Source organism: Mauremys mutica, chromosome 23, assembly GCF_020497125.1.
Source record: "Mauremys mutica isolate MM-2020 ecotype Southern chromosome 23, ASM2049712v1, whole genome shotgun sequence".
NCBI classification, from domain to species: domain Eukaryota; kingdom Metazoa; phylum Chordata; order Testudines; family Geoemydidae; genus Mauremys; species Mauremys mutica.
In genome coordinates this window covers 4,557,460-4,585,024 of record NC_059094.1, presented here as the reverse complement: position 1 = coordinate 4,585,024, position 27,565 = coordinate 4,557,460, and the positions used below count along the sequence as shown (strand labels likewise).

At 42.5% G+C, this 27,565-nt stretch overlaps 2 protein-coding genes across 5 annotated transcripts in view; one reads left to right on the top strand and one right to left on the bottom strand.

Annotated features, from left to right (window-relative positions):
- The window catches only part of SLFNL1 (schlafen like 1), a 42,194-nt gene extending 28,111 nt beyond the window's left edge, over positions 1 to 14,083 (top strand). For 3 of the 4 annotated variants that reach the window (XM_044997989.1, XM_044997991.1, XR_006575111.1), the window contains exon 5: positions 11,152 to 11,673. In XM_044997989.1, the coding sequence (XP_044853924.1) occupies positions 11,152 to 11,158 (7 nt within the window). In that variant the 3' untranslated portion in view covers positions 11,159 to 11,673. Of the gene's footprint in view, positions 1 to 11,151; positions 11,674 to 13,553 lie in introns of those variants that run through there. The other variant, XR_006575110.1, reaches the window with a different exon arrangement.
- Positions 1,891 to 27,565, bottom strand: CTPS1 (CTP synthase 1). Its single transcript, XM_044997988.1, has 19 exons — positions 27,445 to 27,565; positions 26,229 to 26,406; positions 25,140 to 25,310; positions 23,892 to 23,992; positions 22,732 to 22,848; positions 20,755 to 20,838; positions 20,420 to 20,500; positions 18,228 to 18,379; positions 14,077 to 14,209; positions 12,602 to 12,690; positions 11,120 to 11,214; positions 10,092 to 10,154; positions 9,425 to 9,468; positions 8,346 to 8,442; positions 6,969 to 7,024; positions 6,782 to 6,878; positions 5,843 to 5,987; positions 4,933 to 5,023; positions 1,891 to 3,178 (listed from the first exon to the last, which is right to left on the bottom strand). The coding sequence occupies exons 2-18, from the start codon at positions 26,392 to 26,394 to the stop codon at positions 4,939 to 4,941; spliced, it is 1,776 nt and encodes a 591-aa protein (XP_044853923.1). The 5' UTR covers positions 26,395 to 26,406; positions 27,445 to 27,565; the 3' UTR covers positions 1,891 to 3,178; positions 4,933 to 4,938.

Here is a 27,565-nt window from a genome sequence, read left to right as displayed (position 1 = left end):
GATCCAACAGCTCCTGCCTACTCCAAGCTGGAGTGCATTTGGAGCGTGTAGTTGGCTGAGAGCCAACACCGGAGAGCTGCTAAGTGTGCTCACCAAGCTAGATAATAGGAAAAAACATTTCAAGAATCTGTGGGGCTTTAAAGGATTGGAGGAGTTTCCTGGTCTCCCTGCCCCTTGTGCCCAGAAAGGTCAGCATAAGGCATTCTAGGACAGTTGCTGGAGGACTGTTAGGGTTGACACTGTTAATGCAGTGTTTACTTTGATGCTGCATCAACCTCAGTACAGCAACCAAGGTTCAATGGCGCTCAGGGACATGGTATCATTACGTCTGCAGAAAGGGGTGCTTACATCAGTGGAAGACTAATTTAAGCATATGCAAGACAGCTTATGTCAATCTAACTTTGTAGGCCTAAGAGAAGGGAAAGTACAAATAGGTTGAAGGTCATGCTGACAAGGAAAATAACAGCTGGTAGCTACATGGAGGACAGCAGTTTCACACTGTCATCAGTCAAGTACTGAAGCTTTGCATATTAGTATGTGAAAGGAGAAAAGATTGAGGTCATATGATCAATGCTGTCCCCAAAGTGTTAAGGCACCCACGAGTCCCTCCCCCAAATCTGCCGCTGTGATCTCATGCAGTGAGCAGGAAGCCCAGGCCAGAGAGAAGCAGGGTGGATGGTTCAGGGCAGTACCCTGCCCTCTGACACAACTCCAGTGGGGGGCTAAGTAGTACATTGTCCAATGTTCATGAGACAAAACAAAACTGGTCCACTTCACAACTGGGAGATCAGAGGTGCCCTTTGTAACTGGTGAAGTTAAACAACATGGTGTTTTGCTGCACTACAAAAGCTGAATGATATGGTTATCACTAGCTACTTTCAGCCCAGCTGCAGCTATGGAGAAAGCAAGAGTGTTCCAGTATTGGAGCATCTTATGCATGGAGTCTACTAAAAAGGGAAACTGACCAGAAGAGTCCAACCCTCATCAGGAAAACTCATTACCCTGAGAACCAGGCCCTAGTCCCCGATTCCAGTGACAACTCCTGTTGATTTGAACTGGGACCAGAGTTAGGTTCTCAGCACTCAAGGGGTGCAGCATAAAGATAAGCCAGGCTGAGGTAGATGAGACTAGCCATGCAATGGGAAGAAGAATAAAGGCAAAGATAGGGAAAATCCAAAACAAAAAGAATCACAGAGGACAGAGAAGTGTTGATTCCAGTATTTGGGACCTGCTGATAATGATGGTGCACTTGAACTGAAGTTCGGCACCATGGTATCAGTAAGGCTGCACTAGGTGCATTTTAGTACCACATACATCCAGCATAAAAAAAGGGGGCTTACCCTTGCTAACTAATCCAACATATCTGAGGCTATGTGGAGAAGGAGTTACTTAAATATTACACCCAACACTGCGTTGGGCCTTTATCCTGACCTCCAGGGAAAAAAACATGGTAGGCTCTGAGGTATCTATTAGACATTTTATGACCAAAAGTTTAATTTTTCAACCAATAATAATATTAGAGAGGAAAACACACACAAAGTGAGATCACAATACTAAAGAATTAGTCACTTTATAGCACGTGTCTATTTCAATATATAGATACCAGATTTTATTTTGTGTGTGCGCATGTACACACACCCCAACTGTCCTATAATAGTAATGGCATATACAAACCACTCCAGGAATTCTTACCAAAATTCCTCTCAATAAAATGAAACCTTACAATGGAGATTTCTTAAAATGTTTATTTAGGAACAACGCCTGGAGGGCTGCGAGTGTCATGAGGACCCAGTATTAAGAAGAGTTTTCACACTGTTAGAATAGAGTTTTGAATAAGTCTGAGAGTCAGACAATGTAAGGGTTCATACTCAATCAGGCAAGACACAGGCACAGCTTTGCCCAAACTTTAATGAACTGAAGAGGGTTTAGGACATATGACAATACAATAAAGAAACTAGCTTCCTTTCTTCTAACTTGCTGAAGACCAAACTGTTTCTCACAGTGTGGCAAAAAGGCAGAACAAAAAGGAATCACCCCATTTCACCCACCCCATCCTCATCTCTGGCAATTTTGAGAATATCATTAGTGGGCAGTACACATTTAAGGACTAAGCCAAATAATACTGTAGGCAAGTTGCTAAGCCCAACTTTTAGGACAATGGCACTTTTTATTGCATTCAGGAAGATGGACATGACAAAGAGGCAAGGGAAAGTTTCCCTTTAAAGTGTTAATAAAAATATAGCACCTTGAACTTTTCAATCCAAGGTGAATAGCAATGAGAGCTTTTAAAGGCAGCATCTGAAAACAGTTCATCGTGTTCTTTTCTATACCACCCCCTTGATGCAAGGAGTTAAGATTTCCCAGCCCAAGAAGCAGCACCAGAAAATGCTGGCATTAAAGGGCTAAAAGTTATGCCTCATTCAGGCAAAGATGGGGCTTCCTGACATTGTGGCATTTTTACATGATCTCAAGTTAATTACATCCCTGCAGAGTGACATGTCACAGTTAGGATTAGAGTTGATCATGTTCATGAACAGATTAACTCTTCTGTTCCAGGAACCAGTTTTTCCTGGTCATAAGTTCATTGCTAGCACTGAAAGCACAAAAACCACCAGTGCCAAAGAGTTTTAAAGAGTAGTTTTAAAAAGACAGGCTGCATAAAGCACAATAAACTGACATCCCACCTTTCCTAGCTCAGCTCTTGAGTTGAGCAAAGAAAGCCCCAAAAATTTGACCTTCTGCAAAAAGTTCAACTCTATGACAAAATGTGGTGCTTGGAGAAAGCAGCCCAAATACCAAGCGTCTGAGACACAAACTCATGCTAGTATTACCATGCATTAAGAAGCATGTGCGACTGGATTCTCCAGTGAAACTAGAGTCTGTTCCAGCATCTAGCCTCCTGACTTTCTGCTTTGATTCTCAGAGATGGTCATAGCTGCAGAGAAGGCCCAGAGCGGCATGTGCCGTGGCGAATGCTCCTCGGGGAGTTACAAGGATTGACAGAGGGGAACATTCAACAAAAGACAGCGAAAATTCAGAAAATAAAAAGGGACAAGATTTTGTCATAAAATTATAAAAACATAACTTAAGAAAGCCCATAGCTGACAGCGTTCAGGCTACTGCTGTAAGAAGTCTAGAAAGTCTAACAGACTCTGCTCCTCTTCTAGTGAAGATCCACCTGGACAAATAGAGAAAGGGCAAGAATAGGAATTATTGAAGAACAGGAGCACCAGATCCGAAGTGCACAGTGGATTCCGCTCCACCTGCAGTCGTGTGACGGTCAGTGTACTTGCACCTCCCACCCCTATAGGAGTACAACATGTAGTACCTACCTCACTAGGCTCCTCGTCCCCAGAATAATTATGCCTGCTAGCTTATAGGGGGCATTATGACAATTTAAAAAAAGAAATGCATCATCTACCCCTTTGAAAGCAAGCTTGTTATATAAGACAGCACTAAAGTAAACTAGAAAACAAACACTGCAGAGCTGAAGAATAAAATCAGGATATCTGCTCCCTTTGGCTAAGCAGTATCACATCTTATCCCAAGAAGCAAAATCCTGATTCCTTGGGCCAGTTATTAAAGCAAAAAATGACAACTGAGTTTAGCACATAAATCTGGGTTTATGTCCCCACTAAACAGGCTGTGAGGGAAATAAGTACAACGGCCTCTGGGAAGTCTTTGTATTTCCATTGATGAACTCCTAGAACGTGGCATCACAAGCACCAGATGTCTCAATGCGATCCACAGTATCTGTAATATCACAGGCTTTCTGAGATTCTTTAGTGACTCAAGGTACCAAGAAAACTTTATGGAGGGAGAAGTGTTTTAAAGAGTATTTGTTCCAAGTGCCATCAACAACCTTTTTAGGGAGACCTATGCACATTAGTCTGGTAATTTTCTGACACTCTTCACTTTTACATTGCAGTTCCTTTGAAACGATAGCTACTATGAGGAAAATAACTATCCTGATCCTATGGCTTTAAACAAAAATCCTCTCTCATTCTTGCAAATACTACATGCAAATTCTGCTTAATTTATTAGAAAAATACCAAGTACACCTACAGGATAGATAGAAAGTCATAGCTGGGAGCAATGAAGAAACTAACTACACCATATTCAGACACCAACTCCAGGAAGAAAAAGTGACTTCACAAAACCAGTTACAACAATTTTGTTTTCCTGCAGAAGCTTGAATTTTAGGACTTTTTAAATGAGAAAAAACAGAGGTTTTAGTAATAACAATAAACCTGATTTCACAGGTGCCTAACATCTGCAGCTATCTGAGTTGTGAGAGCTCAGCACCTCTGAAATTCTGGTTCATTGTTTTGACACAGGAACTTGTAGTCAGAACAACAGCTGAAAGAGTGATAGACACCTTATCTGCCTTTAAATAAGAGGCAAACAGGCAGATGAGCCTATAGATAAATACATGTGATCGCAGCCTAAGCAGGCTAATTACAGGGCTTTTTTTCCTTCCTTGTGAAATGTTTCTATACCACTTTTTTTCCTAAGGTAAAGGTTTCCTTATCAAAACAACATCTTTTTAAATCCTCAGCTTCTCTCTCTACTTGGTGTAATGTCTCAGATAATGGTTCTATAGAATTAAATCTAGTAATTGATTAAGAGTCTCTTATTTCAAGAGAGTGCATAGTACATTTGTTATTTAAAGAAAAAAAACTCCTACACACCTTTTTATACTTTGCTGCGTGCCCACTTTGCTAAGAAAGGGGATCAGAACTAGCAACAGCGTTTCCAGACACAAAAATACCATGCATCACTCAGAACGCAGCTGGCATATATGCATGAGCCATGCAAGCTGACTCATGTCATGCCAGTATTTTCCAGACTGATTTGAAGAATTGAGATGTCAGGAGGGAAGGAATGAACAGATAAAGGAGGAAAGAGACTGACGTCATGTTTTAACATTACCAGGAATTAGTCATGATTTACTGATGGGAACTTCAGTTCTGTGATCTCTGAGTCAGGCGAGCTGCTGCCACTTCTATCGCTGTAGGTGTCCCTGTAGAAGTCAGACAGCTTTAGGAAAGGGAAGCTCTAGCAGAGATTACACCACAGGACTTTGTTGTTTTATAGTGAGCACAGACCCTTTAGAGGTCAGTCTGTACATCATGAGTTAGAGGGAGCTGGCTGTAAGTGTAGCAGGTTCTAGATGACACTCTGCTGCTCTTGTCTCTAAAGGCAGGTATCATTCCATTTAATGTTTTTTCTTGCTTAATTTTGTGGAACAGCCATCAGTGGCCTGGCTGACCTCCAGGAGCCACCACAGCCTCTCCCCAGGCACTACACAACCAGAATGTCAGGGAGCTTGACCTTTATTTACTTCTGAACAGAGTTTTTTGAAACCTGAAACCCTGCATGAAAAGTTAAGAATTTCTCCCGAGAGAGACATGCAAAACCCAGTAGGACACGTGTCAAACAAAGCATGTTAAGACTAAAGTCTGCAGTTTCTATGGGAATGAGGCTAAATCACAATGACATGGTTTAAATTTAGGGGTCTACGCATACCCCTTGTTCTTTGCAAGGGTCTGATCCCCCTTAAAAGGTAAAACCTTCCCAAGGTTGTGTTGGGCAGAATGACTCCACAGCCCCCCATGTAGGCTAGAGCCTTCAAAGCACAGATTAGCCCAAGATGAAGGAGATGAAAGAAGGAACGTTGGAAGTATGCACTTGATGCCTTTGTGCCAGACATGCTGGGATCCCCATTCCTGTCAGGTCATGGAGTCCCCAGCCCTAGTGTTACAGAGTCAGCCATGGCCCTTTAGAGTGCTCTGTACTATGGAAAGTTGGGCACTGAACTAGGATACTATTTCAAACCTACCTGGGTGAGAGCCTGCAGCCCTTCTGTAGATAATGTGTGAGCCTCCCTGCAGAGGCCAGCAGGAGGCCAAAGTACGGGGGAGATGGCTTTATGGGTCTGGATAGGAACTCTGGGTGATACTGAACACCAACAAAAAATGGGTGCTCTAAGAGAAGAGAGAAAAGCGGAGAGCGTGTTAGGTTAATTCTGAATAATGAGTCTGAGAAGATCACCGAGCTGCCACATCTCATGTTGGAGGGCCTTTCTGGATAACCTCCTCACATCTTACAGCTGGCATCTGCTGCTGACAGACAGTCTAGAGCAGATGTTCTCAACCTTTCTCCTTCTGAGGCTCCCCCAACATGCTATAAAAATTTCACAGCCCACCCATGCCACAACAGTTTTTCCAGTAGATTAAAAGCCAGGACCAGTATTAGGGAGTAGCAAGCAGAATAATTGCCCAGGGTCCCACGCCACAGGGGGTCCCATGAAGCTAAGTTGCTCAGGCTTCAGCTTCAGCCTGGGGAGGAAGGGCTTGGACTTCATCTTCAGTCCTAGGCAGCAGGGCTTGGGATTCGGCTTTCTGCCCTCGGCCCCAATGAGTCTAACGCTAGCCCTGCTCTCTGGTTTATTTGGGCAGATCCCCTGAAATCTGTTTGTGGCCCCAGGCCCCTGGTTGAGAACCGCTGGTCTAGAGAACATCATTAGGATCTGAGCTGCACGGCCAAGCTGACAAACTCAGGACCTCTGAGTTCCAACCCCAGCTTTGGTTCCTTCTGCGCTCTGGGAAGTCACCTCTCTGCTCTGTCTTTCGTATTTCTCTGTCCTCTAACTCCTAACAGTCATCACTACTGAGATCTTGCTCTGAGCCCATAGAGAAGCTGCCATGTCAGACAAAAAACTCTCTCCCTGACACACACACACCAACTCCCAACACCCAACACCAACTCAAGTGCTCACCTTCCAACTCAACCACTTCCATTCGCTCTCCTTCCACATCCTGGCCTACGAATTTCAGGCCCTGCTCTTCAAAGCAGCATTTCAGTTCTGGATTCACCTGAGGAAAAGCAGCAAAGTACACATGATCTCTCATGCTCATGCTCTTCAGTGAGAAAGCTTACAAAGCCCAGAACACACCAACTGATACCTCAAATCTGTGTCTGTGTCTCTCTTCCAAGAAGTCATGATCTCCATACAGTTTTCCTGCCCAGAAAGAGAGGACCTTTTACCTTCTCCTTAATTACATCCAAAGTCATGGTAAACTCCACTTAATGATATTTCTACTTCTCTTTAACCAATTAATTTATAACCCCAGCCTATTTCCCCACCATCTTCCTCCTATGTATCCACAAGTCATGCAATCTGCACTGCGGCATTGCAATTGAGCATTAGCCAGCATTAACTCCTAGGCATCCTGCCACCTAGCGGAATTTACAGACCTGAATTAGGTACCTAACTCTGCGGAGCCTAGGCACCCACGAAAGGGATTCTCAGAGACCAGCAAGCTGAACAGAGAGCTGCCTAAATTAGCCAACAGAAAACTCTGAGGAGGAGCAGGGTCTAAGCCCCACCTTCAGAGGTAGTCAGTTACCTGTCTTCACTCAGCACTCAAATCCTGGAGTCAGGCACTTGGCCAGGTCAGACCCCCCATTGCTGCCAATAGCTGAGGGATTAGCACACTCACCTGTGATCTGGGAGACCTGTTTTCAAATCCCCACTCTGCTGGTTTTGGAGCAAGGACTTGAACCCAGGTCTCTCACATTCCAGGTGACTGTCCTAGCCACCAGGCTATTCGGTGAGAGTCTCTCTCAGTCTCCCCTGCTGAAGTTGTTCCATTTTGTATAAATAATTAAATATACATCCGGCCTGAGAGAGAAAAGGTGAGAAATGGATTCTATAGTCTGGTGGTTACAGCACCTCCCGGGGATGTGGGAGAGTCAGGTTGCAAATCAGGCAAAGTAGGAATTCAAACCTGGGTCTTCCACATCCTAGGTGAGCCACTGGGCTATTTCGGTACCATGGGACAGAGACATGTGTTCCTCCCCTCCCCCCCCCAAATGTGTTCTGAGCACGCCTACTGGATCAGGTCCCACAGGCGAAATAGGCGAGGAGTGCCTTGCCTGAGAATGGTGGTAGGGCTCAGGTGTGAGCTAAGGTCCCAACCAGCAGAAACGTAGGCATATACGGAATTCAGGCATCTACAGCATAAGGCAGCAGCTGAGTATCTCGGGGGCACCTGAAGTGACAGTTATGGCTTAAGGACCTTTGTGGATCTAGCCCAGAGTGACTGGTTTCCACCAGAACCTACTTCTTCCACAGTACAAGGGCTGATGTTTCACTTCCACCACAGAATGTCTAAGGAATGCCTAGCAGACAACAGTCTTAGCCATTTTTTTTAAAGCATTAAACGATCTGGCTAATTTTCTATATCTCACTTCTGTCCCACTCGACACACTGTGTTCTCATGAATCATTTCAGACACCAGAAGGACCGAGAAGATATAGCAGTAAAAAAAATCCCATACTCATGATCGAGTTCTTGGTTTGGAAGAGGGTTCTTCTTTTGCCAAGCCTCATGGTCCCACCCATTTGCCCAGGATTATGTTCTGGCATGTCTATGACCTAGGGGAGATTATTAAAACAGTGAACTATGACTGAAACAGGAAGAAGGAAAAAAAACAAACCCCAAACAGGATTCAAATGCAAACATCCATAGGACAACGTAAGAAAGACAAACAGAAATCTGTCTTAAGCAGCCACTCCTGGGGCCCAGCACCATCAGACATTTAATTGAGATGTTCTTTTAATGAAGACGCAGAATTGTATTTGGTAGGTTTGGTGATATTTTGGGGCAGTCTCAGTATAGGAGATAACCAGGAGTCCGGTGGCACCTTAAAGACTAAACAGATTTATTTGGGCATAAGCTTTCGTGGGTAAAAAACTTCACTTCTTCAGGAGATAGGCTAAACTTATAAACTTGATATTTTAAACATACTCCTTTCCAGAGTCTGAGAGAAAGAAGCACTGTAAATTATTGTAGCTGAGGTCACAAACAATCCCAATACTTCAGGTTATTGTCTGGCTTATCTAGCTGAGATTTTTATGGACTTGCAGCCCTAATTCTGAGTGGACAGAGATTCAGTTGGCTCAAGAAGAAAATGCTAATGTTTGGGTAGGTTAATATTTGGCACTGTCACCACTAACTTTCTCTCTGTTTGATCATATCCACCATTCCACTATACATTTTGTTGATTGCTCTGTAGAAGTCATCCATGCTGAAAACTGCCCTTTAAAACTCTCAGGAGTAAGTTCTTTGTTTAATAAAAATGCATAGATGGAAAAAACCCCTCAGTGTCTGTACATTCTACAGCATGTGAACCCGCTGTCAAAATGACGACAAATTGACTTAAGGTAAACCAAGCAAGGACATTTACTTCCAAAATTGAAGTGCCCATACACAGACTAGCACCAAGATATCAAGAGATGCAAATTCCAATTTCAGATATTTCAGTACAAGTTTGTTTGGCTTTATCTACGCACAGAGAACACTTCCAGCTTTGAAGCGGGGTCAGAACAAGCCACACTTGAATCACACCATACTCACCACTGGATGAGTAGTTTTGGGGTCAAATTCTGTAGAATTGGCATCTGTAAAATGACATTCTTAGATTAGAAGCAAGAAGTCACACACTGAACATGAGGAAGATAGAAATGAATCCCACTCCCATACTCGTGAGCAGTACCAACTTATGCAGGGACCACTTGTGAGAGCAGAATCTGTCCCAGACACCAAACAAGCCCAGATGTATTTATTAGACTTCTTAGATAAGTACTTCTGAGTCTAGGTAGAAGCTGCCATCTTCCTGAGGACAGCAAAATCATTTGTGACAGAAGCAGTGTGGGAGACCATTATGAAATACTGTAAACCAGTTTCCAATTTGCCTTAAGCATCAGGAAAAGAAATGATTATTTTCTGGAAATTGAACCTTCTGTTTCACATTTTAATTCTAATTAGCAAGCAGACTTGAAACTGGATTACAGTATTTTCTAGTATATTTATATCTATGGTGACAAGTATCTCCTACCTGGCTAGCTTCCAGCTTGATGGACTGAGCAAAGTGGGTACAGTTTTCCTTTAAGACTGGTTCTTGGAGATGGCTTTTGGGGAAAAATCTATCTCCTACCCACCAAGAATGGGGAGTAGCTACAGCCATCATACCAAGTAATCCATTAATAACAGAACTCAGAAAGTTAGTTATCACTGCAATTACCTTCCCAGCCGAGAACACTGCGCGCAAACTCCACAACTGCAAGCTGCATCCCCAAGCAAACTCCTGTAGAAAGAGCAGAGAGTATGAAAATGACACTGGGTAGTGAACTGTGAGGGTCTCCCAGATCATGCAGTAATGCAAAGCTCTGCACTTTGGCACCTGCATAGAAGTCTACAACACACAGAAATATACTGATTTATAGAGGAAGCATGTCTTGTGGCTACGGCACTGACAGACTCAGACCTGGGATCCATTCCCTCCCTCTGTCTCAGATTACCTGTGAGACTTTGGACAATTCAATTGCTCCCTGGGTCTCAGCTGCCCATCTGTAAAATGGGGATAATATTTCCTCTCTCAAATTACTTGTCCATATGGTCTAATTCAATTGTAAGTAAGAGTCTCTGCCCAGACAGCTAAGTGTAAAGCCCAGCACAATGGGGTCCCCATCTCATTTTGGGCCCTATGTGCTACTTTGATACAGATATTAACAACTTCTTGATAGACACTGGCAGCAGTCATTTATATGCCAGGGCTGCACTGGAGAGTAAGGTATCTTTCTTTAGTATATGGAGTCAGAACACAGTAGTTTAAAAAAAAATTATATATATTATTTTCACACACAGTTGTGAATCAAGAACAATGTTGAGTGCCATACTGGTCTCTCTGTTAGTTTCTCTTATCTTTTCTCATTACATGCATGCATTCCAAGAATAAAATCATGGGGGAAATTATTACAATCAACCACACCCAGAAGAAATTCAAGTTTCCTTGGGAATATTAAACATTTTAAATGCTGCCTTGGTGGTCTGTTAGTTTTAAGTGTTAGTCATTAGCTATAGTATAATATACCGAACACCTGCATCAAGAGAACACTATGGGGTTAAGAAAGCATTAGCACATAACAGTCTAAAGCTTGATTGATCCACAATAGAGATGTCTCTGATCAGAGGGCTAGGGTGGGATTCAAATTTTGGATGTACACCTGTTGGTTCCTTGCTTCATATTATCGGATACGTTCTATTTCTCACCTAACAAGGGCTTTTTCTGTTTTCTTGCCCAGGAAATAGCTTGAATTTTCCCTTCTGTTCCTCGAACGCCAAACCCACCTGGAACCAGGACTCCACTGTACAAGGGAAGGGGAAAAAGAAAAAAAAGATCCAGCTACACGAGACTTGCAGTTTTCTATACCCTCCAAACAAGTATTGCAGCTCTTCTGCTTTAAGACCTTGGAGTTACAAGACCTGACCAATTCATTTTACTACCAAGATTTCTTTGAATATAACTGCATGCACAGTAGTGAAAAGCCTTAAGGTGCTTATAAATGACAAGGAATATCTGTACTAAAATAATCTGATGAATGGGATTAAATGACAAGATTGCCTATGATAGCAGGGGACTGGACTTGTTGACCCAAGAGGTCCCTTCCAGTCCTGTCTCCCAATTTTAAGATGTCTATGTGAGAGCTGAAGGATTTTGTAGGCAAACACTTGTCAGAGCAACATTTATAAAAAAAAGTCTAGTTTCTATGTAATAAATCTCTTTGGACAGACAAATATAATATGGGCTGTAACACAAGAGGCAGTGTGGTCTAGTAGACTGAGCACTGACTGGGACTTAAAAAAATCTAGGTTCTGTTTCCAGCTCTGCTACTGGCCTAGTAGGTGCTGTTGGGAAAGTCACTTCCCTGCTCAATACCTCAGTTTCCCCATCTGTAAAATGGGGACAGTGACCTCATTTAAGAGCTACAGATGAAGTGTGCAGTGTAAGTGCTAGGTGGTGTTATTACTGCTGCTCTTCACATGATCAGAAAGAGCAGGACCACGTATGTAGAATAGCATACATGCTCCGCAACAAATATCTGTTAATCAGTCTATTGCTTAGAGACAAGTCAACTAAACTGTAGCACAACATGTCCCAACTGCAATCGCAAAAAATACAAGGATTCTGCAGGTGATTCTTTGTATTACTGACCAATGGCAGGAAGTGGATATCTGCTTCCCTAAATAACTGATCACTAGTCATGACCTGCCACTGCTCACGTGGCTCACACCACCTCTTCCCTGCAACCTAGTCTCTCCCTTCCTCCCCCAACATCCCTCTTTCCTACAAAAAAAGAAAAAACTCTGATCCCACATTTGTACCCTTCTCTCTCAGCTTTGGCCATCCCTTCAATCTCCACCCTTCCTCATCCCACTTTTTCCCCAGTGGCCCTTCCCATGCCTCCTGCTGCCCCGCACCCTTTCTCCTTCTCCTCCTCAAAACCAGCCAGCTGTACACATAGCTAGTCTGTGTAATCACATTGCTATTGCTGTCCCTCCCTCCCCCATTTATTTGTTACAATTATGCAAAATTGTATTGTAAACTCTGCAGGACAGGGGCTCTCTCAGTGCACAGCACAATGCGAGGAGGGTCCTTGAGTACAACTGTGAACAATCACTTCGAAAATGTCAGCAATACCAAGGGAAGTCAGATCCTCTTTGAGGAAAGGCCTATGGTTATGAACTGCTTACTCAGCACTACAGAGTTTCTGCCAGGCCTCGTGGTATCGGACTGGTTCTTCTTGTAGAGTAGCTGGTTCCAAGTCTGCAGAATCGATATACTAGGAAGAAATCCAGGAATAAAACACAAAGAGAGACTGGCACAAGACCCCTCCCCTCGATACCAAACCCTGCTGTTTAGTTTTCATTGACCCTAGATGTATGAGACTCCCTCCCTGCCAACACAGGCTTGTTTCTTATTGTACATTTACTAGTGGTTTGCTTGGTCTGATTTTCCACCTGCTAGGCAATATAGCTTCTTGTTCATAATCACTACAGTCTTTAGTTACATGTACAGACACCCCGCTTTCAGGAGGTCTCTCTACCTCACTGAGCAGGTTGGATGGTGACTGATAAGGCCTGAGTGGCTAAGTAAGGCTGAGGTCCATAGGTTTTAGACTGCATGCAGCATATGGGCCACAGAGCCACACTTACAATAACGAGGAAAAAAAATTCAAACAGTCTCCTTAACAGCATGTTCAATTTGCACACTGAATGTGGCAGGCATCCAGGAGAACAGTTAGACTGTATTATGATGGCACATATGAAAAAGAGTTACAGTTCTGCAGGCACTCTTATCCTTAGCATCTCCTGACTTTGGGGAGTTTCACTTTTCTCTTCTCTTTCTTAAATATTCTTTAAGCCCCTGTGTAATGCCTTCGCGCAGGGGTCCCCTGCAGCACTTAGAATCCTGTGCCCATAAGCCGGAGAGTCCTCAATGACAGACTACTGTTACAAGCAAATCCTATCAATAATCAGAGAAGAGAAATGATGGAAGGCAGCCCAGCCTCTGTACAATACGGCATTAAGTGCCAGTGCACAAGACATACTTCACTAGTCCTATTACAAACAGTGGTGCTACACACCTCTTGGGTACTACTACATATTTAGAGGCAACATGGTTTAAAGAATTTTTTCTTTAAAGTTTCAGATGAAAGATGGCAGACATTTCAGTACTCCAAGACTGTTCATGAAGTTCAGATATGTTCCAAGAGGCTTACAGAGACAGTCAGTTTCCAGCTGGTGTCAAGATCACAGTGGAATACTAGGGCAGAGTACCATGAAGCTTGACAGTGCCACCAAGTTAAGTCAGACTACCCTACAAAGAACTGGTTATAGTAATGGCTAGAGGAAATTCAAAATGAACGCTGGCCTTCCCAACACCACCACTCAGGCTCAACACTGAACACCTAAAAAAACCAGACAGTGCACATGTATTATATAGATCCTGTTCTGAAAGCGGGAGGTTGGTTTGCTATTAAGTTGTATGCATGTAACATATGTTTGGACGCTGTAATCCAAGGGGAATGAGTTATAATATTCCCGGCTGCTGAATCATTCTGAAAACTGTGAGGTGTATCCTAGATGTGTGCAAAACTGTAAGCAAGAACAATCTGGTTAAGACACAAATACTACTCCAGCTGAGAAGGGGGAAAAAAAGAGCATACCTTTATCTCAAGTTTGTGGTTGATGGCCAGTGCAGAGTGTTCCAAAGCTTTAATGACAGAAGCATAGGAATCTGAGAACTTGGTGTATTTGCCAACAAGTGCAATGGAGCATGTCTCTAGCAAACGGTCATATCTAGAAACACAAAACCAAAATACAGGGCTTGTTCATTGTTAATGGGAATTGACGGGTACTGAGCACTTTTTAAAATCTGTCCTAATGGGAGCTGGCCACTTGAAAGCCTGGCCGCTGACTACTTTTAAAAGTCTGGCCTTTAAACAGTTATCCTGAATGAATGACAGTAATCTGGGGACTTCCACTATTTGATAAAGGAAAGAAAAATTCTGCTAAGTAGCCACAGAGAAGAATGGTTTGGGAGAACAAATAATTTCTTACCTTTATTTCCAATTATTTTGGTAGGTTTTAGTTTTGTTTTGCTTTGTTTTTGATGAGCTTAGTTGTACTACATCCAAAACAGGTATCAAATTTATTAAATACAAGTTAGAGGAAAGCATAGTCAGTTTTGTTTATCTTGCACAGTACTGTCCTCTGTGAATATTAACTCAGTCCATTCCATTGGCTGAGGGAAAAGAAAGTCTTCTAAATCCCATAGGAGTGCAGATTTCAAGAGCCTGGCAGTGCAAGATGTTACATTCTTGTTTGCAGGATCTGGAAAGCCACAGGACTCTCTGGGCCTGATCCTGATCATTCACACTCACAGTGAAGTCAATGAAAGACGCAGGTACTCAGCACTTCTGAAATTGGGCCACTTACTGAGGTTCCAAAATATGCCTGTAAGTGCCTAACTTCAGGCACCCTGCTTTGAAAATACTGACCCAAGTTATTGTAACTTGGAGAGCACAACTCTTGTCAATCTGAATCCCTCCAATCCTTCCATTCTGGACACTCAGACGCCTTTTTGTTTCGCCTTTAACAGCAACACCCATAAATAGTAAAGGGAATATTGAAAGGCAGCCCAACTTTGGTACAATGCTGCAATAAACTGTCAGTGCACTAAACATACATCACTAGCCACATTAGTATCCATAACACCACTATGTATACTTTGCTTTGCCTTTGTAAGCATATTTATATTGTACAGTCATATTTAATTTAGTTTTCACCATCCAGGTGATTAGAACATATTAGAATTCTAGAGCATCAGAATACTAAAGGAGCTGAAGAGATCTGAGTCATTAGCAATTATCTTTGAGAACCCAATGAGGACAGGAAAGATCCCAGAGGACTGGAAAAGGGCAAATATAGTACTGATCTATGAAAATGGGAACCTTGACAACCCAAGGAATTAGACACGGTCCGCTTAAATTCGGTACCCAGAAAGATAATGGAGCAAATAATCAAATGATCAATTTGAAACCACCTAGAAGACATTAAGGTGATAAATAACTGTCAACATGGATTTGTCAAGAATAAAACATTAGGTTGATTTGATATGCAATTCTTTGACAGGGTAGCAAGCCATTTGGACAGGAAGCAGCAGTAGATGTGACATACCTTGACTTTACGGCTTTTGATATTCTTTCACATGGCTTTTTCATAAGCAAACTAGGGGAATATAGCCTAGATGAACCTACTATAAGGTGTGTGCACCACTGTTGGCAAACCATATTGAGAGAGTAGTTATCAGTGGTTCACATCAAACTAGAAGGGCACATGGAGTGAAGTCCCACAGGGGTCTGTCCTGGGTCCAGTTCTATTCAATATCTTCATCAGTGATTTAGATAATGGCATAGAGAGTGTACTTATAAAGTCTGCAGATGATACCAAGCTGGGAGGGGACTGCAAGCGCTTTGGAAGACAGGATTAGAATTCAATACGATATTGACAAACTGCAGAAATGGTCTGAAATAAATCAGATGAAATTCAGTATGGACAAATGAAGGAAGGAATAATCAATTGCACAACTACGAAATGGGAAATGACTATATAGGAAGGAGTAATGCAGAAAAGGATCTGGCGGTTATAGTGGATCCCAAACTAAATGAGTCAACAATGTAATACTGTTGCAAAAAAAGAAAACATCATTCTGGGATGTATTAGCAGGAGTGTTGTAAGCAACACACAAATAGTAATTTTTCCACTCTACTCAGCATTGATATGATCTCAAGTGGAGCACTGTGTCCAGTTCTGGGCACCACACTTTGGGAATGATATGAACAAATTGGAAAAAGTTCAGAGGAGAGCAACAAAATGACTAAAGGTCTAGAAAACATGACCTATGAAGAAATACTGAAAAAAACTGGGTTTGTTTAGTCTGGAGAAGAGAAGACTGGGGGAGGACATGCTAACAGTCTTCAAGTACTTCAAAGGTTGCTATAAGGAGGAGGGTGAAAAATTGTTCTCCTTATCCGGTGAGGACAGGACAACAAGTAACGAGCTTAAATTGCAGCAAGAGATTTAAGTTAGGAAAAAGCTTCCTAACTGTCAGGGTAGTTAAGCACTAGAATAGATTACCTAGGGAGGTTGTGGAGTCTCTGTCACTCGAGGTTTTAAAGAACAAAGTAAGAGAAACACCTGTCAGGTTGGTTTAGATGATACTTAGCCCTGCCTCAGTGCTGGGGACTGGACTAGATGACCTCTCGAGGTTCCTTCCAGTCCTACATTTTTATGATTACCCTCAACCACCGTACTAGAAGCTGCTGAATCTTAAATACACCCGTGAAAATTTGAGTTCGTTTAGCTGTTTTTCTCCACTAGCTTTACAAAGTAGTTCTGCAAGGTCACTCATTTCTCAGCCAGACACATGCAAAACGGATTGCATCAGTGGCCTCTATTAGCTGCAGTGAAGCAGGGATGAGTCTGTATGGTAAAGGTAAATCAAGGTTTGTTCATTTAAAAGTTTCTGAAACATACCATTTTCTTATACCTAGGCCCTACCAAATTCATGGCCATGAAAAATGCGTCACACACCGTAAAAATCTGGTCTCCCCCTGTGAAGTCTGGTCTTTTATGTGCTTTTACCCTATACTATATAGATTTCACAGGGGAGACCAGCGTTTTTCAAATTGTGGGTCCTGACCCAAAAGGGAGTTGCAGGGGGTCAAAGTTATTTTGGGGGGGTCGCAGTATTGCCACCCTTACTTCTGTGTTGCCTTCAGAGCTCGGCGTCTGGAGAGCGGCGACTGTTGGCCAGGCACCCAGCTCTGAAGGCAGCGTCCCGCCAGCAGCAGCGCAGAAGTAAAGGTGGGAATACCATACCTTGCCATCCTTACTTCTGCGCTGCTGCTGGCGGCAGCTCTGCCTTCAGAGCTGGGCTCCTGGCCAGCAGCCGCTGCTCTCCAGGTGCCCAGCTATGAAGGCAGTGCCACCACCAGCAGCAGCACACAAGTAAGGACAGAAGTACCCCAACTTCCCCTACAATGACCTTGCGACCCCCCCCCCCCGTAACTCCTTTATGGGTCAGGACCCCTAAAATTACAACACCGTGAAATTTCAGATTTAAATAGTTGAAATCATGAAATTTATGATTTTTAAAATCCTATGACCATGAAATTGACCAAAATGGACCGTGAATTTGGTAGGGCCCTACTTATACCCCATGGAACATACAATGTTGAAAGCTTCAGTACATGCCTGAATGTTGACTAAACCCTGATTTCATCGTTTCCCTAATGGCGGGATGTGTGTTACCCTGCTCTCCACAGGGGTACCAATATGTGCCAGGGAGTCCAAGGCAGAAGACACATCAAGAGACAGCTGCTTTGCTGGATTAGAAGTGAAATAAAGAAATGATGATGATGTTGTTGAAATGCCTCCGATGACTCCTAAACATGCATCAGTAAGTTCTAGTAAGGCTGGCCTGTTCAGAATAAAAAGGAAAAATCCTAAAGCACACATTCCTGTTCCCCTTTACATTATTTTAGACATGTTTTGAAGTAGTACCAGATTACAGGCAGAGGATACAGCTCTAAGGAACTCAGTAAATAAACTGCCCAACAGTATCTTAGTTCTCTGTGTTGTTGTTGTTTTTAATAGTTAACTATCTAAAAATAAAATGTATTGTTGTGAAAACAGACATGGAGTTTTGGGGGAATTTGAAACAACACAGGCCTTCTGGGGAACCATTCCCCAGCTGACCAGTGAAAGCCAGGGCACGATCCAATTCCAAACTATTCTCGATGGAGGAGCCCACCTGTCAGCCATCTCCTTCCACTTCATGAGCATCCTCCTGGGCTGCTTCTCGATGGGAAGGTCAAGCCTATGGCGGAAGTAATCAACAACTCCCTGCTCCTCTAGTAGTAGAGGAACCCGGTAGATGGAGGAGACATCATGAACACAAATGACCTGTTCATAAAAAGTGAGGGTCATTAAAACATATCCATATGTATCTACAAATGATCCTAGCAGAACATCAGATGACAACTGGACACTACTACTTCCTTCTGCCTCCAGAAGACAACTGCGTGATCATTTAACACACAGTTACTCAAAATGAACAAAAACTGATTTTGAATTCAAACAGCTTATAAGAACATTCTTCCTAAATGAATGGTCTAGCCACGGCAGCTACTGTTTGCTGATGGCGCCTCATGAAATGTGCAACTAATGGTATGAAGTAGGAATGAGCAAATCCTGCTCCCACTTGAATGCACAGGGAAACAAATCTCAAGACTATCGTAAGGTAAGATCCACTCTTTAAAATAATACATGACATTGTAAGCCAGTTCCCAGTGACTAAGTGTGCACTTTACAGAACACCCAACACAACTTGGCTGTCCTCATCCTTGGCTGTTTCAGTAGAGAGACCACTGACTGAATGGGCCATAGAGGTTGAACTCCCTCCCATGCTCCCTGTTTGTTTTGCACAATTGCATCTGGTCTTGAACTGATATCACAAGCTCTTTGGGGTAGGGACTTATTTTAGGATTGTGCAGTGCCCAGTACAATTGAGCCATTTTCTGACTGTTGCCTCTAGGTACTACTGTAATATAAACCAGTAATAACTGATCTCTCCAGACCAAGACTGAGGCATGTATGCAGGGCTCAGAGAAACTTGTACTGTTGTCAAGAGAATTTGACAACTTTCACCACCACTAAATTTACAAAAAATGTTTTAAAAAAATAGTTAATTTAAGATTAGCCAAACCATTCTGTAGAGCTGAGAAGGAGGGTTATTTCAATATCTCTAGTCCATTCAACTCTTTGTGTTTCCAGTGAAGTGATTTGACCTGTGACACCTGTCCACTGGGAATAAGACTGCACTTAAAAACTCACAAAACATGCCATTCCAATTTTAAAAGTCCTGCTTCCTCCTGGATTCAAATGGAAGCTGAATTCAGTTCTCCACAGAAAGAATTAAGCAGCAATTATTTCTCCTTATATAGTAAATAGCATTTAGCATTAAAGTGTGATTATGGTTCAAAAGGAGAGTATAAAAAAATGGCACCTAGTCACTTTACTGAAAATTCAATACATTTTACTTCTATCTGCCCTGCAGCTAGATTTTATTCTAGTTTACACAGCAACAGAATTTTTAGCCAAGATCCAAATGCAGAACTGGGGACAATGCATGAACCAGTAAGACTCTGCTTGACTTTGCAGTGCTAGAATTTAGAAAACTATTTTTAAAAGTGAGCTATCTTAATCTGGAACAATTGAGAGACAAATATGGTTCCCCATGAGGATTTCATAAAGTGATACTTTAAAGTGCTATCCCCTTTAGTCTACAAAACACTTACTGGTCTAGCTTCATCTTTTGTTCATACTCAATGATTTATCTATTGACAAATAATGATTGCCTATCATTTAACAAGGATTTTCTTGTATATGAAAGACATCACACTCTGGAGTGAAAAATAAATGTGTTGCAGATAGCATTACATTTCCCTGGATAATCTCTTCTTGTGCAATCTGTCACTAATGTGAACAGGCAGATAGGAGCCATGCCCAAGTATGACCATTAGACAGCATATTTGTACAAGGAGCAGTGTGCAAAACACACTCACAAATCCCATTACTCAAGGTACTGCATAGTCTTTCCTAAATGCAGAAGGAATTTGGAAGGTTAACAGGTCTTAAGAATAGCCATTGGGAAATAAGAGAAATCTGTGCAATCCGATTTAACAATTGTAAGAGGTTTATTGTACCTAGTGTACTTCTGCCTGTTCAGCCAGGTATCAGGCTTACACAGAGAGGAATTGACAAATGAGAGACACATGTATTTAAGAACTGGAGAGAAGACAAACATGTAGATTTTTAGGCTATAAAAAATGCACAGCTAACACAGAGGAGCTCTAGGCATCAAACAAAATGTTGCCCTCAGCATCTGACAAATGGCAGAAATACTGGTTATAGGGAAAGGGAGAAAGTACAGCATTTTTTTACCTGTTCTGGTTCTACATGACAGAACATAGAGATCTTCTCCTTTACGGAGGTGTCCAGCGGAGTGGAGCATCTGCACACAATCTAGCAGAGAAAGCAGCGATATCAAGGTTGTGAAGCAGAACAGCAGCACTCAGGCATTAATCTGACTGGTCACTAAAAACAGTTTCTATACCAAGTTCCTATAATGGATTATTTGTTACTATAGTTTATTACTTCTGTACCACCACTGGTATACAGCAGCATCATATCATCCCAAGTCCAATTTAGATCAGGAAAGGTTGCTGAAGGATGCTAGCCCCACACTTTCCAAATGAATGCAATACAGCAAAACTTACCAAGTCTGGTGAGAGACCAAGTCCTCTGAGTTCACGAACACTATTCTGGGTAGGTTTTGTTTTCTGCTCTCCTGTAGAACTTGGCTAGTAGTCAAAGAAGACCAAAATATATTATTGAACTAATGTCTAGATGTGCATATGAGGAGTTCAATAGTCATTCAAGCCTTCAGGCTCTATGCATCATATTGTTTTAATTATGGGTCAGGAACCCTGAATTTATGATAGTCTTTCCCTCATTTCACTGCCAATTTAATCACACACAGACCCAGAGGGACTGCAGGGTATTGGGGAAGGGAGAGGGAAAACATGAAGACTTTAGCTGGATAGAAGCTCAAGGTACCTGTGCATGCTCCCTGTACGGAATAACATTTTACTCTTTGAGTGCCTGGAGTGGGGAAAAGTGAGAGAAGGGGGCCTGAGTTAGTTGTTCCCCACCCCCAGGAACATTTAGCAGATTAGTTGGCCTGCTGTACCTCATCTACATCCAATAGTGCTGGATAATCACATCAGGTAGATGTTTCTGCTAAAATGATCACCAGTGGTATTGTAGCAGTGTTGATCCCAGGATATGAGAGAGACAAGGTGGGTGAGGTAATCTCTTTTACTGGACCAACTTCTGTTGGTGAGAGAGAGACAAGCTTTTGAGGTTACACAGAGCTTCTTCTGCGTAAGCTCGAAAGCTTGTTTCTCTCACCAATAGAAGTTGGTCCAGTAAAAGATCTCACCTACCTTGTCTCACCAGTGAAATAGTTAGCGTCAACATTAACTGTCACTGTTGAGCTTCAGAGTTAAGAGGATTGTACAGCAACTTCAAAACAGGGGAATTTGTGCAGATATTTGCACCACCAACTTGCTTTGGGATTATGCTGTGGAGATTATAAAATAAATTACTAGTGACTACGACTAGGTTTTAATTTAGCTTTTAATCTTCATTTTAGCACCCACAATTTCTTTCCTTATCCATTTGGCATACATTGATTTAGCGTTTCTTTTGTACGGAGTCTATCAACAACATTTTGCCTTGTATATTTGATTCTCATTTGCATCAATGATTTCAGTTTCTGCACAGTCTCAGAATAGCGTTTCTTAGCTAACTTTAGATTCCTTTTTAAAGCTGCTATGGTCCCCAGGAAACTTCTCTGTCAGATCATCATGAATTAAAGGACACTCAAATCTGAGAGTCTACGCAAGGTTACAGTGTTAATTAAAACCCTCTTACTGAGGGAGACAGTTTAATCAAATTTAAAATGTACATTACAGCAGAACTATTCAACTTTGTAACTAAAACCACTCAAAAAACAAAAAACAAACAAACAAACAAAAAAAACCCCACACACTTCAGGGACTGCCTGAGAGAATATCCTGGAAATTACTGTTTTAAAGTTTGAGAAGTTATCTGATTTATTTTGTAAGTCTGAGATAACACAGAATCTATAAGAAGACATGTAAAGAGAGGCTGTTAAAAGGGTACTAACAAACATAGAACTCAATTCTCTGTTCTGTTGTACCTTATGTAGTCTATACCAGCACAAATTGGGTGAAAATGGTATCTACTCTGATTGATAGCATTTTACAATCACTTTACAGAAGTGTAAATGGCTGCTCAACATGCAGGAAATGGGACACTAGGCTCCCAGAGTGCACTCAGTTATGAAAGACAACAGAAATAAATATTCCAAAATTGTGCAATATAAAAGAAATACAGAACTTTACATTTGCTGAAATTCCCAACTATTTGCTAGGCACACAACAGTACCTTTGGGAGGATATAGGTATTGTAGGCTAGTTGTGAAGAGCTATGTCTCTACATGTTCTGAATTCTTTCCTTATGTACACACTTATGGTTTGCACGACAAACACACGCTACACAGATATCTTTCAGTATGTGTGTATCTATACAACATCTCTAAACACATTTATAAAATAAACCCTAATTATAAAAAAATCCCTGGCCATCACAGCTTTCCATGGACTTACCTGGGGAACTAGACTGACATGAATATTACAGAAGTTCTCTCTTTTAGCTTTGAACTGGAACTGGCGGAAAGCCTCGATGAAGGGCATACTTTCTATATCTCCCACTGTTCCACCAAGCTAAACAAAAGAAGACCATTTAGAATAGCACCAAACTTCTCATAACTGATACTGACCAGTATATTTCTGGTCTCGTCACTTGATTTAAGAAAAAAAAAAAAAAGGAAAACAGCCTACTGCACAGCCAATATTATTGTCATTGTGTGGACTCTCTGAAGAAACAGCAGCAGGATTTTTGCTGGGCATATGGTTTCCTTCAATGAGATGATGGGTATTGGATGATGTGTTCCATGGCATTTTTCTGTTCCTCTCAGACAACTGTACGTGGCCACATGCAGTGTAAGCAAAGCTGGCCAAGAGAGGATCCTTGGGACTCCACACTCTTCCTTCTATCCAACCATTATTTTAACCCCTTAACACCCTCTTCTTATGACAGTTTGGATTGCAGAAGAAAAGCAGCTTCCCACAAGGCCAATGTTGCTCTAGGGCAGGGGTCGACAACCTATAGCACGCGTGCCGAAGGCGGCACGTGAGCTGATTTTCAGTGGCACTCACGCTGCCCAGGTCCTGGCCACCAGTCCGAGGGGCTCTGCATTTTAATTTAAAATATTTAAGAAGCTTCATTTAAAATTAAAAACCTTATTTACTTTATATACAATAGTTTAGTTATATAATATACACTTATAGAAAGAGACCTTCTAAAAACATTAATGTATTACTGGCACGCAAAACCTTAAATTAGAGTGATTAAACAAAGACTAGGCACACCACTTCTGAAAGGTTGCTGACCCCTGCTCTAGGGATTGATATGCAAGGACATTTGGTTCACATGCCTTATTACCCTGGAGTCCAGGCATATTAACTCTGTGCTGAAATTGAGCTCCAAAGCCCTAGGCAACAAGAAATCCAAAGTACCACCCTGCTAGAACGCCACATTGACATGCACACAAAATGGGGGTTTGTTCTTTTTGAATTGTCCCAATTAATAAGATGAAAAAAATTTTAACAAAAAAACCCCCCATTCTCTACAAGGTTTAACTGCCAGTGCACAGTTCAATTTACTCTGCATGAGAATCAAGACTAAGGAGGGAAATCCTACAAACCTCAATCACACACACTTGGGGTTCCATGCCATCTTCATCCACAGGAATTTGTGCCTGCCTCATTACCCACTCCTGGATAGCATCTGTGATGTGGGGGACAACTAGAAGAGAAATAGAGACAAAGGTTAAAACCACAGTCTACATAAACTGCAGTCTAAAACTCATTGTGTAGCAAATTGAGATTAACTGGCCATTGCTTCTCATTCACATCTAATGTTGTTATGTCTTTTTAATCAAAGCATTCCTTTTAATAAGTGGTAATTCCTAGCCATGACCTTTCAAATGAGGAGATGTAGTCCCACTCCACATCTCAGACAACTGAGACTGATGTTTTTCAGTTGAAAGCCTCTAATACAAACTATATTATATGCAGAGCCTGGAGAGTTTCGTTATTTTAACTGTCTGTGAAAGGAGTTTTATGCAAGCAGACAAAGATGACGTGTTTAAAAAAAAAAGTGCAACTCAGTCCACAGAGAATGCAGCTTCCATTCTGAATCACAAGAGCAGGAAGGCAGCTTTAAATGTTACTAGACTGTGTCCTACCGTATTATTTAATGAGTTATAAAAAAGCAGTGGCCCACCTTAAATCAGCCACAAGATGTACATGATCCACAAGATACTGGCCTGAAAATGAGATTATTTGTATGCTGTGCAGTTGTAGCCACGATGGTCCTAGAATATTAGATTGACACTTTGGGTTTGTTTACACTAGAAAGTTGTCCTGCTTTAACTAAAGTGATACAGTTAAAGCAACACCACTAATGTGGGCAGTTATATCAGCATAACGGTGTTTCATTATCTCTAGCTTGCTTCTTGCTTGCTTATATATACACACCTGCCCCTGGAAATTTCCACTGCTTGCATCCGAAGAAGTGGGTATTCACCCACGAAAGCTCATGCTGCAAAACGTCTGTTAGTCTATAAGGTGCCACAGGATTCTTTGCTGCTTCATTTTGGTATAGCTATTTCCATATTGGCACAGACCAATACTATGCTAGTATAAGGCACCGCTATACCAGTGTAACTGCACCCACACTAGGACTTGTACCAGTATAACTATATTGGTTAAAATGTCACACCACTGACTGATATAGGTATTGCAGTACAACTTTCAAGTGTAGACCAGTCCAAAGAACTATTCAGTGTCCTTTCTGTAACTCAAATGAGACGAGAGAGATGTAGAAATACTCAAGAAAGGGGCACATTTAGGTTTATATCTACAGAAGATAAAGCGAAGCATTGCATCACCTTGGACAGTTTTGCCCAGGTAATCTCCCTTCCTCTCCTTGTTGATGACGTATTGATAGATTTTCCCAGTGGTCAGATTATTGTCCTTGGTGAGACGGATATCAAGGAAGCGTTCATAATTGCCCAAATCCAGGTCTACCTCCCCTCCATCATCCAGCACAAACACCTCTCCTGCAGCAAATGGTAAGATGCAAAAACAGAGTCAGCTAGACAAAGTACACGCAAGCAAGTTGTTTTTCTGAGACAACTGAAAGAGTCCAGTGTAACAAGACAGCTTCTCGATGAAATAGTTTATTTTATACAATTAAACATTTTAAAAAGAACAGCTAATAAAAATAAATACCTCATAGATTAGAAAGTGGAATAGGATTAACATGTTAAAGAATAAATCACTGCACAGCCTGTGTATAACAGACAAGATTCTGAGCTTATTTATGAGGACATAAAACTGAAGTAAAGCCCCTGAGATCAGACTTTCCCTGAAATGTATTCTAACCCTTAACATCAATCCAACAAATCTGTAAGGAAATATTTACAAGTTCAGCATAGTCATTTTTTAATGGAAATTACTAGTATCAATATTTGTTCTATATACTCTCAAGGTGAATCTGCACATTACAAAGGCTTTAAAGAAAATATAGAAGAGGACTCCCTTTAGAGGCAAACAGTCCTCAGTACACCTTTCTAAGAGATGTTTGTTTAAAGATCACAAATCCTCACCAACATTGTCTTATCCACTTTCTCTAGCTATTCCTCTCTCTCTTTTCCCTCTCACTCAAAAACAGTTTTTTATTTCCTTCTAATGCAGATAAAAAGGTTTGGGCCCCCACTAGGCAAGTAGTCAGGTCCTACATCTGCAACAAAAAGGAGCTAACTGACAATACACAACTTTCACCTGAAATCACTGATGGGCTTGTCACTGATGCATGAGAATGAGCCTTTGCTAATTTCAAACCTTCATCCTGGAGAAGGTGTAAGAGTGTACAGAATAAGTTGTTTATATCAAAATATTTCCCCACTCCCCACAAAAGCCTTAGGACCATAAAAAATTAAATTAGAGGATTTTTATGAATGCAGAGTTCAGCTTACCATGCTCATAAGGAGAGAAGGTCCCTGCATCAATGTTAATATATGGGTCAATTTTAATGGAAGTGACATGTAACCCACATGATTTCAGGATTGTCCCAATGCTGCTTGCAATGATCCCTTTCCCAATCCCTGAGATGACACCGCCTGTGACTAGAATGTACTTCATTTGTCTAAGGACCTAGAAAAGAAAATATTCTTTGTTAGACAGCAAGATCCTCTGTCAATTTAAGTGGACAAAAACATATGGCCAAACCGAAAGAAGAATGTTCTCTGAAAATATTTGTGGAACAATAAGAAAAGTATAGGAAGATTAAAATCTCTGCTCTGTGAATATGTTCAAAACAAGTATTCACAAACAGAAGAGGTGCACTGATGTCTACTGGACTATCAATAAACTATGTCTAGTCCTTTTCAAACTGTATGCTTCACTACCAGATGCTGTGTGTCATGGAAGTCTTGCTGCTCCAGTTAAGTGAAGTCCCCCCCATGCTACAGGAGCAGAGTAAAAGAGCAACAGAGTCCATATTTAAATGGCTGAGGAAATTAGGCAGAGCCTGATATCTACACTGCATCTGGGAAGGAGCTTGCCAGCCGGGGGTTGCAGGGCTCAGGCTAGCGCACCTAATCTTGCTGTGTAGACACTGCAGCTGGGGCTGGAACAGAGGCTCTTATGCCTGGGAGGAGTAAGGGAACTGCAGCTCCTGGGGCACTGCAATGTCTAGCCCTCTGGCACATGCCCTGCTGCATTACCACGGGCAGAGCCCATTGTGCTAGGCGCTGTACAGTGACCCCCTGCCCCCGGGAGCTGGCAATCCAGAGACCCAGGCACTCTGCTGAGGGGGCCGGGGCTAGCACCCAGCGGGCTGAGGGGGGGCGGTCACGGCCACGGGGCTTTGGGGCAACGAGACACCCCTCCCCTCCCCCAGCGACCCCAGCCCGCGCCACGCCGCCAACACACCTTAGGGCGGGCCCTCTCTTAGCCCCGCCCCCAGCTGGGCCGCAGCCCGCCCTTCCCCGGCCCGGAGCTGTCAGTGCCTGCGGGGTCCCCCTGCCGCGGGCGGGCGGGCCCTGCAAGAGACACCCCATGGCCGCACCCCGCCCGGCCCGACCCCCTCCTCAGCCCCGCGGCTGCCCCCCCCCGCCTAGCCGCATGGTTCCGCCCGCCCGTTTTCCCAGCCAGCTGCCGCCATGGTCCCGTCCTGCCCCTCGCTCTCACCGTGCCCGCTGGGCCCAGCGGCGGCGGCGCGAGGCAGGTGTGCGCGCGGGCTCGAGCCGGCTTGGCAGTGAAGTGAGCGCATGAGGCCGGCGTGCCGCGAGCGCACGCGCGTCGCAGAGCA

Coding starts and splice junctions, on each gene's coding strand:
- CTPS1 (XM_044997988.1), bottom strand. CDS start 26,394: ATGAAGTACATTCTAGTCACAGGCGGTGTCATCTCAGGGATTGGGAAA. Junction 10,155..11,119: donor ACAGAAAAAGCCCTTGTTAG/GTGAGAAATAGA, acceptor CTCTTTCTACAG/GAGTTTGCTTGGGGATGCAG. Junction 6,879..6,968: donor GACACAGACACAGATTTGAG/GTATCAGTTGGT, acceptor GCTTTTCCTCAG/GTGAATCCAGAACTGAAATG.